The 12,742-nt window shown below is 48.1% G+C and overlaps 1 protein-coding gene across 2 annotated transcripts in view; it reads left to right on the top strand.

Moving 5' to 3' along the window:
- Window positions 1-12,742, top strand: part of PPM1A (protein phosphatase, Mg2+/Mn2+ dependent 1A) — a 280,963-nt gene that overhangs the window by 254,076 nt on the left and 14,145 nt on the right. For both annotated transcript variants that reach the window (XM_063947751.1, XM_063947750.1), the window contains one exon: window positions 10,263-10,320. In XM_063947751.1, the coding sequence (XP_063803821.1) occupies window positions 10,263-10,273 (11 nt within the window). In that variant the 3' untranslated portion in view covers window positions 10,274-10,320. The remainder of the gene's footprint in view (window positions 1-10,262; window positions 10,321-12,742) is intronic.

Here is a 12,742-nt window from a genome sequence, read left to right as displayed (position 1 = left end):
TACAACAGGGAAAGGGGTATTATTCCACGCTGTTTGTGGTACCGAAGCCGGACGGCTCGGTGAGACCCATTTTAAATCTGAAATCCTTGAACACTTACATAAAAAGGTTCAAGTTCAAGATGGAGTCACTCAGAGCAGTGATAGCGAACCTGGAAGAAGGGGACTATATGGTGTCTCTGGACATCAAGGATGCTTACCTCCATGTCCCAATTTGCCCTTCTCACCAAGGGTACCTCAGGTTTGTGGTACAGAACTGTCCCTATCAGTTTCAGACGCTGCCGTTTGGATTGTCCACGGCACCCCGGGTCTTTACCAAGGTAATGGCCGAAATGATGATTCTTCTTCGAAGAAAAGGCGTCTTAATTATCCCTTACTTGGACGATCTCCTGATAAGGGCAAGGTCCAGAGAACAGTTAGAGGTCGGAGTAGCACTATCTCAAGTAGTACTACGACAGCACGGATGGATTCTAAATATTTCAAAATCGCAGCTGATTCCGACGACACGTCTGCTGTTCCTAGGGATGATTCTGGACACAGTACAGAAAAAGGTGTTTCTCCCGGAGGAGAAGGCCAAGGAGTTATCCGACCTAGTCAGGAACCTCCTAAGACCAGGCCAAGTGTCAGTACATCAATGCACAAGGGTCCTGGGAAAGATGGTGGCTTCTTACGAAGCGATTCCATTCGGCAGATTCCACGCAAGAACTTTTCAGTGGGATCTGCTGGACAAATGGTCCGGATCGCATCTTCAAATGCATCAGCGGATAACCCTGTCTCCAAGGACAAGGGTGTCTCTCCTGTGGTGGTTACAGAGTGCTCATCTCCTAGAGGGCCGCTGATTCGGCATTCAGGATTGGGTCCTGGTGACCACGGATGCCAGCCTGAGAGGCTGGGGAGCAGTCACACAGGGAAGAAATTTCCAGGGCTTGTGGTCAAGCATGGAAACGTCACTTCACATAAATATCCTGGAACTAAGGGCCATTTACAATGCCCTAAGTCAGGCAAGACCTCTACTTCAGGGTCAGCCGGTGTTGATCCAGTCGGACAACATCACGGCAGTCGCCCACGTAAACAGACAGGGCGGCACAAGAAGCAGGAGGGCAATGATGGAAGTGGCAAGGATTCTTCGCTGGGCGGAGAATCATGTGATAGCACTGTCAGCAGTGTTCATTCCGGGAGTGGACAACTGGGAAGCAGACTTCCTCAGCAGACACGATCTTCACCCGGGGGAGTGGGGACTTCACCCAGAAGTCTTCCACATGATTGTGAACCGTTGGGAAAAACCAAAGGTGGACATGATGGCGTCCCGCCTCAACAAAAAACTGGACAGATATTGCGCCAGGTCAAGGGACCCTCAGGCAATAGCTGTGGACGCTCTGGTAACACCGTGGGTGTACCAGTCAGTGTATGTGTTCCCTCCTCTTCCTCTCATACCAAAAGTACTGAGAATCATAAGAAGGAGAGGAGTAAAGACTATACTCGTGGCTCCGGATTGGCCAAGAAGGACTTGGTACCCGGAAATTCAAGAGATGCTCACGGAAGACCCGTGGCCTCTACCTCTAAGAAAGGACCTGCTCCAGCAGGGACCATGTCTGTTCCAAGACTTACCGCGGCTGCGTTTGACGGCATGGCGGTTGAACGCCGGATCCTGAAGGGAAAAGGCATTCCGGATGAAGTCATCCCTACCCTGATCAAAGCCAGGAAGGATGTAACCGTACAACATTATCACCGTATTTGGTGTAAATATGTTGCGTGGTGCGAGGCCAGGAAGGCCCCTACAGAGGAATTTCAACTGGGTCGTTTCCTTTTTTTTTACTGCAAACAGGACTGTCTATGGGCCTCAAATTAGGGTCCATTAAGGTTCAAATTTCGGCCCTGTCAATATTCTTCCAAAAAGAACTGGCGTCTGTTCCTGAAGTTCAGACGTTTGTCAAGGGAGTACTGCATATACAGCCTCCTTTTGTGCCTCCAGTGGCACCTTGGGATCTCAATGTAGTTTTGGGATTCCTAAAATCACATTGGTTTGAACCACTCACCACTGTGGACTTAAAATATCTCACATGGAAAGTGGTGATGCTGTTAGCCCTGGCTTCAGCCAGGCGTGTCTCAGAATTGGCGGCTTTATCCTATAAAAGCCCTTACCTAATTTTTCATACGGACAGGGCAGAATTGAGGACTCGTCCTCAATTTCTCCCTAAGGTGGTTTCAGCTTTTCACTTAAACCAGCCTATTGTGGTGCCTGCGGCTACTAGGGACTTGGAGGATTCCAAGTTGCTGGACGTAGTCAGGTCCCTGAAAATACATGTTTCCAGGACGGCTGGAGTCAGAAAATCTGATTCGCTGTTTATCCTGTATGCACCCAACAAGCTGGGTGCTCCTGCTTCTAAGCAGACGATTGCTCGTTGGATTTGTAGTACAATTCAGCTTGCACATTCTGTGGCAGGCCTGTTACAGCCAAAATCTGTAAAAGCCCATTCCACACGGAAAGTGGGCTCATCTTGGGCGGCTGCCCGAGGGGTCTCGGCTTTACAACTTTGCCGAGCAGCTACTTGGTCAGGGGCAAACACGTTTGCTAAATTCTACAAATTTGATACCCTGGCTGAGGAGGACCTGGAGTTCTCTCATTCGGTGCTGCAGAGTCATCCGCACTCTCCCGCCCGTTTGGGAGCTTTGGTATAATCCCCATGGTCCTTTCGGAGTCCCCAGCATCCACTAGGACGTTAGAGAAAATAAGAATTTACTTACCGATAATTCTATTTCTCATAGTCCGTAGTGGATGCTGGGCGCCCATCCCAAGTGCGGATTGTCTGCATTACTTGTACATAGTTATTGTTACAAAAATCGGGTTATTGTTATTGTGAGCCATCTTTTCGGAGGCTCCTTCTGTTATGCTGTTAACTGGGTTCAGATCACAAGTTGTACGGTGTATGAGTCTTACCCGGGATTCAAAATCCTTCCTTATTGTGTACGCTCGTCCGGGCACAGTATCCTAACTGAGGCTTGGAGGAGGGTCATAGGGGGAGGAGCCAGTGCACACCAGGTAGTCCTAAAGCTTTTTACTTTTGTGCCCAGTCTCCTGCGGAGCCGCTATTCCCCATGGTCCTTTCGGAGTCCCCAGCATCCACTACGGACTATGAGAAATAGAATTATCGGTAAGTAAATTCTTATTTTTTAGTCTCTTTGCGGCACTTTTCACTTAAAAAATGGTCAATTTTAGGTAATTTGGCTTTGCCTGCTGAAGCAGGTGAAACCAATTCCCGATAAGCGCCAATTACCTAGGCTAATATGATAGCCCTCGGCGAATCAATTAGCCGCTGTAAATTACTAAAGCTAATTGGTTACCACCATAAATTGGTGGTCTGTAATACAAACATTGAATGGATTTGACTAGTGGGTAGACGGGTCTATTTTGGTTCCAAACTGGCAGCTACTGAAGTTCTAATTGCTTTCTCATGATCCTTCATTAATTAAATATAAATACTGAAGGAATTTGATTATAAGGGATAGATGTCAATGAGCAGACTTATGCTGGCCATGCATCAGAACGATTTCTTTCCAACCCGCTAACTTTTTTTTGGCTGGTTGCAAAGATAATCTGGCAGTGTGTGGGAGCAACACTTTGCTCCCACACGCTAAAAAACAGCCTGAAACGTTTGGTCCAACTAGTTGGAAAATCAAACCTGTTTGATTTTCCCAACTAATCGTTCAGGTGTATGGGGTACTTTAGGGGGTTATCAATTATTTGGAAGCTTTAAAGGCAAGTGATTCATGTTTTGAGTGCAAGCAAATGTCCATATCGCACATCTCAAGAATTCATATAAGCTGTGTTACACACAGTAGTGTACCATCACCGTTTCCTTGTATATCCGAAAGCAGCTATTCATTTTACACCAGATAATGCAGCTAGGTGTGTATTGCATCCTACAAAGTCTAGCTCTGTGGGCTTCTCAAATTGGTGTTGAGATTAATCTTTTTTGGGAGGGTCTCGGGTAATTAGGGGATGTAAATATTTTCTTGCTGTTTTTTGTTTTTCCATATACTTAGATGACTTTTCTAGTATTAGTGTAAGTTTGTAACATGTACAGGCCTAAAATGACCACCAATTCCTATTGACCATATTGAACAAAGAGGCAGGCTCTGCATTGGACAGTGTTGATCAAACACTTAAAATTCCCCATACAGTCAACTTTAGAATCGGAATTTGCTGTAAACTGTTTTTATGGCATTGACAGAAGTTTTGTCCACATCTTAGTCTTTAAAGTTTACTAAAAAATGTTTTTGTCCTGTATGCCTAAATTAAGCTATTTTCCCAGCCCTCACGTTTGTAGGCCCTAAAACCTGTGTTGTGCAAGGAAATGTAAATTGATGACTAAATACTTCAGAGTGGGTAAGAAATTAGCATGTCCTTAAAGTTCCGACCACAAGAGGAGATGATGATGATGATGATTATTATTATTATTATTATTATTATTATTATTTTTTCTCTGACGTCCTAAGTGGATGCTGGGACTCCGTAAGGACCATGGGGATTAGCGGCTCCGCAGGAGACTGGGCACAACTAAAGAAAGCTTTAGGACTACCTGGTGTGCACTGGCTCCTCCCACTAAGACCCTCCTCCAGACCTCAGTTAGATTCTTGTGCCCGGCTGAGCTGGATGCACACTAGGGGCTCTCCTGAGCTCCTAGAAAGAAAGTATATTTAGGTTTTTTATTTTACAGTGAGATCTGCTGGCAACAGACCCACTGCAGCGAGGGACTAAGGGGAGAAGAAGCGAACCTACCTAACAGGTGGTAGTTTGGGCTTCTTAGGCTACTGGACACCATTAGCTCCAGAGGGATCGACCGCAGGACCCGACCTTGGTGTTCGTTCCCGGAGCCGCGCCGCCTTCCCCCTTACAGAGCATGAAGAGTCCGGAAAATCGGCGGCAGAAGACTTCGGTCTTCACCAAGGTAGCGCACAGCACTGCAGCTGTGCGCCATTGCTCCTCATGTACACCTCACACTCCGGTCACTGATGGGTGCAGGGCGCTGGGGGGGGGCGCCCTGAGGGCAATATATGACACCTTGGCTGGCAAATCTACATCATATATAGTCCTAGAGGCTATATAGATGTAAAATTACCCCTGCCAGTATTCCAGAAAAAGCGGGAGAAAGTCAGTTGAAAAAGGGGCGGGGCTTCTCCCTCAGCACACTGGCGCCATTTTCTCTTCACAGTGCAGCTGTAGTTTTCAGGCTCAAAGGGTTAAAAAGAGAGGTGGGGCACTAAATTTAGGCGCAATATATGTATACAAGCAGCTATTTGGGGAAAAATCACTCAGTTATAGTGTTAATCCCTGCATTATATAGCGCTCTGGTGTGTGCTGGCATACTCTCTCTCTGTCTCCCCAAAGGACTTTGTGGGGTCCTGTCCTCAGTCAGAGCATTCCCTGTGTGTGTGCGGTGTGTCGGTACGGCTGTGTCGACATGTTGGATGAGGAAGGTTACGTGGAGGCGGAGCAGAGGCCGATAAATGGGATGTCGCCCCCTGTGGGGCCGACACCAGAGTGGATGGATAGGTGGAAGGTATTAACCGACAGTGTCAACTCCTTACATAAAAGGCTGGATGACGTAACAGCTGTGGGACAGCCGGCTTCTCAGCCCGCGCCTGCCCAGGCGTCTCAAAGGCCATCAGGGGCTCAAAAAACGCCCGTTACCTCAGATGGCAGACACAGATGTCGACACGGAGTCTGACTCCAGTGTCGACGAGGTTGAGACATATACACAATCCACTAGGAACATCCGTTACATGATCTCGGCAATGAAAAATGTGTTACGCATTTTCTGACATGAACCCAAGTACTACATAAAAGGGGTTTTATTTTTGGGGAGAAAAAGCAGCCAGTGTTTTGTTCCCCCATCAGATGAATGAATGAAGTGTGTAAAGAAGCGTGGTTTCCCCCCGATAAGAAACTGGTAATTTCTAAAAAGTTACTGATGGCGTACCCTTTCCCGCCAGAGGATAGGTCACGTTGGGAGATATCCCTTAGGGTGGATAAGGCGCTCACACGTTTGTCAAAAGGTGGCACTGCCGTCTTCGGATACGGCCACCTTGAAGGAACCTGCTGATAAAAAGCAGGAGGCGATCCTGAAGTCTGTATTTACACACTCAGGTTATATACTGAGACCTGCAATTGCCTCAGCATAAATAGGGCTGCTGCAGCGTGGTCTGATACGCTAAGACAGGGATAATATTTTGCTAACATTGAGCATATTTAAGACGTTGTCTTATATATAAAGGATGCACAGAGGGATATTTGCCGGCTGGCATCCAGAATTAATGCACTGTCCATTCTGCCAGGAGGGTATTAGAAACCCGGCAGTGGACAGGTGATGCTGCCTGTAAAAGGCACATGGAGATTCTGCCTTATAAGGGTGAGGAATTGTTTGGGGATGGTCTCTGGGACCTCGTATCCACAGCAACAGCTGGGAAGAAATTTTTTTACCTCAGGTTTCCTCACAGCCTAAGAAAGCACCGTATTTTCAGGTACAGTCCTTTTCGGCTTCAGAAAAGCAAGCGGGTCAAAGGCGCTTCCTTTCTGCACAGAGACAAGGGAAGAAGGAAAAAAGCTGCACCAGCAGCCAGTTCCCAGGATCAAAAATCTTCCCCCGCTTCCTCTGAGTCCACCGCATGACGCTGGGGCTCCACAGGTGGAGACAGGTGCGGTAGGGGCGCGTCTCGGGAACTTCAGGGACCAGTGGGCTTGCCCACAGGTGGATCTCTAGGTTCTGCAAATAGTATCACAGGGATACAGGCTGGAGTTTGAGGCGACTCCCCCTCGCCGTTACCTCACATCAGCCTTGCCGGCTGCCCTCGGAGAAAGGTAGTACTGGCGGCAATTCACAAGCTGTACTTCCAGCAGGTGAAAGCAAGGTACCCCTCCTTCAACAAGGCCGGGGTTCCTATTCCAAAATGTTGTGGTACCGAAACCAGACGGTTCGGTGAGACCCATTCTAAAATTGAAAGCCTTGAACACTTATATACGAAGGTTCAAGTTCAAAATGGAATCGCTCAGGGCGATTATTGCAAGCCTGGAGAATTTCATGGTATCACTGGACATCAAGGATGATTACCTGCATGTCCCTATTTACCCTCTTCACCAGGAGTACCTCAATATTGTGGTACAGGATTGTCATTACCAATTCCAGACGTTGCCGTTGATCTGTCCCCGGCACCGAGGTATTTACCAAGGTAATGGCCGAAATAATTATCCCGTTCTTGGACGATCTCCTTATAAAGGCGAGGTCCAGGGAGCAGTTGTTCGTCGGAGTAGCACTATCTCGGGAAGTGCTACAACAGCACGGCTGGATTCTGAATATTCCAAAGTCGCAGCTGGTTCCTACGACGCGTCTACTGTTCCTGGGTATGGTTCTGGACACAGAACAGGATAAAAAGGGTTTCTCCCGGAGGAGAAGTCCAAGGAGTTGTTGTCTCTAGACAGAGACCTCCTAATACGTATACAGGTGTCGGTGCATCAATGCACGCGAGCCCTGGGAAAGATGGTAGCTTCTTACGAAGAAATTCCATTCGCCTGGTCCCATGCAAGGATTTTCCAGTGGGATCTGTTGGACAAGTGGTCCGGGTCGCATCTTCAGATGCATCGGCGGATAACCCTGTCTCCAAGGGTCAGGGTGTCGCTGTTGTGATGGCTGCAGAGTGCTCATCTTCTAGGGGGCCGCAGATTCAGATTCGGCATACAGGACTGGGTCCTGGTGACCACGGATGCCAGCCTTCGAGGCTGGGGGGCAGTCACACAGGGAAGGAACTTCCAAGGCTATGGAAAAGTCAGGAGACTTCCCTACACATAAATATTCTGGAACTGAGGGCCATTTACAATGCCCTAAGTCAGGCTAGACCCTGCTTCAACACCGGCCGGTGCTGATCCAGTCAGACAACATCACGGCGGTCGCTCATGTAAACGACAGGGCGGCACAAGAAGCAGGATGGCGATGGCAGAAGCCACAAGGATTCTCCGATGGGCGGAAAATCATGTGTTAGCACTGTCAGCAGTGTTCATTCCCGGAGTGGACAACTAAGAAACCTCCACCCGGGAGAGTGGGGACTTCATCCAGAAGTCTTCCAAATGATTGTACACCGTTGGGAAAGGCCACAGATGGACATGATGGCGTCCCGCCTCAACTAAAAGTTACAAAGATATTGCGCCAGGTCAAGGACCCTCAGGCGATAGCTGTGGACGCTCTGGTAACACCGTGGGTGTACCAGTCGGTGTATGTGTTCCCTTCTCTGCCTCTCTTACCCAGGGTAATGAGAATAATAAGAAGGAGAGGAGTAAGAACTATACTCATTGTTCCGGGTTGGCCAAGAAGAGCTTGGTAACCAGAACTCCAAGAAATGATCTGAGGACCCATGGCCTCTGCCGTTCAGACAGGACCTGCTGCAGCAGGGGGCCTGTCTGTTCCAAGACGTGCCGCGGCTGCGTTGACGGCATGGCGGTTGAACGCCGGATCCTGAAGGAAAAGGGAATTCCGGTGGAAGTTATCCCTACGCTATTTGAAGCTAGGAAAGAAGTGAACGCAAACCATTATCACCGCATATGGCGGAAATATGTTGCGTGCTGTGAGGCCAGGAAGGCCCCAAAGGAGAAATTTCAGCTAGGTCGGTTTCTGCACTTCCTACAGTCAGAGGTGACTATGGGCCTAAAATTGGGTTCCATTAAGGTCCAGATTTCGGCTCTATCGATTTTCTTCCAAAATTGAACTGGCTTCACTGCCTGAAGTTCAGACTTTTGTTAAGGGAGTGCTGCATAGTCGGCCCCCGTTTGTGCCTCCAGTGGCACCGTGGGATCTCAACGTGGTGTTGGATTTCCTGAAGTCGCATTGGGTTGAGCCACTTAAATCCGTGGAGCTATAATACCTCACGTGGAAAGTGGTCATTCTGTGTGCCTTGGCGTCGGCCAGGCGTGTATCAGAATTGGCGGCTTTGTCATACAAAAGCCCTTATTTATATTTTATATGGATAAGGCGGAATTGAGGACTCGTTCCCAATTCCTTCCTAAGGTGGTATAATTTTTTAATGTGAACCAACCTATTGTGGTGCCTGCGGCTACTTGGGACTTGGAGGATTCCAAGTTACTGGATGTAGTCAGGGCCCTGAAAAGTAATGTTTCCAGGACAGCTGGAGTCAGGAAAACTGACTCGCTATTTCTCCTGTATGCACCCAATAAGCTGGGTGCTCCTGCTTCTAAGCAGACGATTGCTCGCTGGATCTGTAGCACGATTCAACTTGCACATTCTGCGGCTGTACTGCCGCACCCTAATTCTGTAAAAGCCCATTCCACGAGAAAAGTGGGCTCTTCTTAGGCGGCTGCCCGAGGGGTCTCGGCTTTACAACTTTGCCGAGCTGTTACTTGGTCGGGTTAATACATTTTTGTAAGAGTCTACAAGTTTGATACCCTGGCTGAGAAGGACCTAGAGTTTGCTCATTCGGTGCTGCAGAGTCATCCGCACTCTCCCGCTTGTTTGGGAGCTTTGGTATAATCCCCATGGTCCTTACGGAGTCCCAGCATCCACTTAGGACGTCAGAGAAAATAAGATTTTACTCACCGGTAAATCTATTTCTCGTAGTCCGTAGTGGATGCTGGGTGCCCATCCCAAGTGCGGATTGTCTGCAATACTTGTTTATAGTTATTGCCTAACTAAAGGGTTATTGTTGAGCCATCTGTTGAGAGGCTAAGTTATATTTCATACTGTTAACTGGGTATAGTATCACGAGTTATACGGTGTGATTGGTGTGGCTGGTATGAGTCTTACCCGGGATTCAAAATCCTTCCTTATTGTGTCAGCTCTTCCGGGCACAGTATCCTAACTGAGGTCTGGAGGAGGGTCTTAGTGGGAGGAGCCAGTGCACACCAGGTAGTCCTAAAGCTTTCTTTAGTTGTGCCCAGTCTCCTGCGGAGCCGCTAATCCCCATGGTCCTTACGGAGTCCCAGCATCCACTACGGACTACGAGAAATAGATTTACCGGTGAGTAAAATCTTATTTATTATTATTATTTCAACCTGCAATTTGTGGTCTGAACATAACATTTATTCTGTTGCTTTTAAAGATTGTTTAAAAAACAAACAAAAAAAACAAAACAGAAACCTAGGTTCGACTGGCCAACAGTGTCAGTAAATTTTGGATAACTTATAATTTTCATGTTTGTATTACTTTAAATATGATTTATTTTTAAAATGTTCTGTCGTGATTAATTCTTACAATTTGATTTAGGCGGAGTGTGATTGAAGCAGTGTACAACAGACTGAATCCATATAGAAATGATGACACTGTAAGTATGTTTATTCTGTTGGCTTTCAACTATCAATCACGATTTTTGTCAGGGAACGGATTGGTTCAAATCTACAGCATCATGTTGTAGTGTAAAGTGTGATAAAAATGTATTTATACCAGGTAAAATGCAAGCAAGAACTTCAGAGACTTAAATTTAAGAAGTTACACATTAACTTATTTTCAATTGACTTTTAATAGTGTTATTTTTGGCTAAAGGTTTGCTTTGTAAAAGTATACAGTGCATATGGAAAGTATTCACAGCACTTCACGGTTTCTACATTTTGTTATGTTACAGCCTTTTTCCAAAATGGAATAAATTAATTTTCTCTTACGTCCTAGAGGATGCTGGTGTCCATTTTAGTACCATGGGGTATAGACTGGTCCAGCAGGAGCCATTGGCACTTTAAGAGTTTAATAGTGTGGGCTGGCTCCTCCCTCTATGCCCCTCCTACCAGACTCAGTTTAGAAAATGTGCCCGGAGGAGCCGGTCACAGCTAGGGGAGCTCTACAGAGCTTTCTTAGAAAGTTTATTTTACAGTTTATTTTTTTACAGGAGGCTGTTGGCAACAGCCTGCCTGCAACGAGGGACTGAGCGGGGGAGCAGTGTCCGCCCTGCGGAGTCTGAGCCACTGTCTCCGCTGACTGGACATTGAGCTCCAGAGGGGACAGATCGCGCCCCGCCACAGGGGAACGCTCACCCCAGCAGCCAGCCGCCACCCCCTTACAGAGCTGAAGTGTGGCGAGTGAGTCACTGTCCCCCCTTACAAGCGGGGGTTCAGTGTGAAGATGGCGGCTTCAGGGTAGGAGCGCAGTGTTAAATGCGCTCCCGGACGGCTCAGCGGTACTTCGGTGCGGCGCTGTGAGGGGCGCCCTGTGCCAGCACCTGACCCTACACTGACCAAATCAAGCCTGTCGGGGTCTGTGGATCTCAGCCAGCACAAAATCCTCATGCCAGTATAATCTCAGAAGAGTGGGAAGACAGCGCCATTAAGGGGGCGGAGTTTCTCAGAGCGGACCCAGCAGCGTTCAGCGCCATTTTTCTGCCTGCAGACACACTGCCAGTGGAAGAACAGTCCCTCCAGAGCACCTCCAGCTATCTGTACGGTACCAGGGGGTTGTAGAAGGGAGGGGAGGCTGTATAAAGGCTCTCTCACCTATTAAGGGACACAGTCAGCGCTGGTTTGGGGTCTTCCTATACCTATAATAGCGCTATGTGTGGGTTGGCTCCAATCTGTGTCTCTCTGCCTTTCTTGGGTTGGAAACTCGGTCTGCCCAGTACCCTGTGTGTATGTGGGGTGATTGTTGTGATATTGCAAACATGTCTAGAGACTGTTTCATATGCTGCAGAGGACTTATCTTCCCAGTCCTCTCAGGGGGACTATTTCTCTGATTTCTGAAAGGATTGCTAAAACGGAGCATGCCACTCAGGTACTGCAATCCTCTATGGTTGTAAGGTCTGATACTGCTTCCTCGGGGTCCCCTGTGGTACATTCTCGCAAACGTGCACTTGCCAAGATTATGCAGGATGACACGGACACCGATTCTGACACTGCAGACTGTGACGGGGATGTGCCGAGGGGGATGGCATTACTTGCTAAGGGGGATGCAGTTGATGATTGAGGTCGTGAGGGATGTGTTACACATTACTGACACAACTCCTGAGCAGGTTGAAGAGGCCTTTTTCACAGACAGTAAAAAGCCCCCACCACCCCTCACCTTCCCAGCATCTAAGGAATTAAATGCTATCTTTGAAAAAGCCTGGGAAAATCCGGAAAAAAAATTCCAGATCTCTAAGAGGGTCTTGGTTGCTTTTCCCTTTCCAGAGAAAGATAGAAAAAAGTGGGAGTATCCGCCGATAGTAGACGCCTCTGTCTCTATTACCAGTCCCGGGATCTACCGCGTTGAAGGACTTGGCAGATCGCAAGGTGGACGCTAAGCTAAAATCCATTTTCACGGCTTCAGGGGCTATACTGCGGCCAACTATAGCCTGTGCTTGGATTTCTAAGGCTATTGCCAGGTGGTCAATCACTCTGCAGGAGGAATAGACTACGATGGATAAAGGTGACGTAGATTTATTTTTACGTAATATTCAGGATTCTGCAGGGTTCCTGGTAGACTCCATGAAGGACCTGGGTTCCATGGCTGCGGGGATCTCCTCCATGTCCGTCTCAGCTCGCAGGGGTCTCTGGCTGCGCCAATAGTCTGCGGACGTGGAATCCAGGAAGAGCATGGAGGGCCTACAGTATACAGGTCAGGCTCTCTTTGGGGAGGCGCTGGATGCGTAGATTGCCACGGCTTCCGCGGGTAAGTCTCCTCTTCTCCCCTCTGCTGCAGCGCCTACGAAGAAGCCCTTTGCACCAGCCACGTCACAGCCCTTTCGGCCCGCGAGGCCTAGAAAAGAACAAGACTTCGAACACCTT

The sequence above is a fragment of the Pseudophryne corroboree genome, chromosome 12 (genome assembly GCF_028390025.1).
Source record: "Pseudophryne corroboree isolate aPseCor3 chromosome 12, aPseCor3.hap2, whole genome shotgun sequence".
NCBI lineage: Eukaryota > Metazoa > Chordata > Amphibia > Anura > Myobatrachidae > Pseudophryne > Pseudophryne corroboree.
Note: the sequence above shows the minus strand (reverse complement) of the source record. Positions and strands in the feature narration are given on the sequence as shown.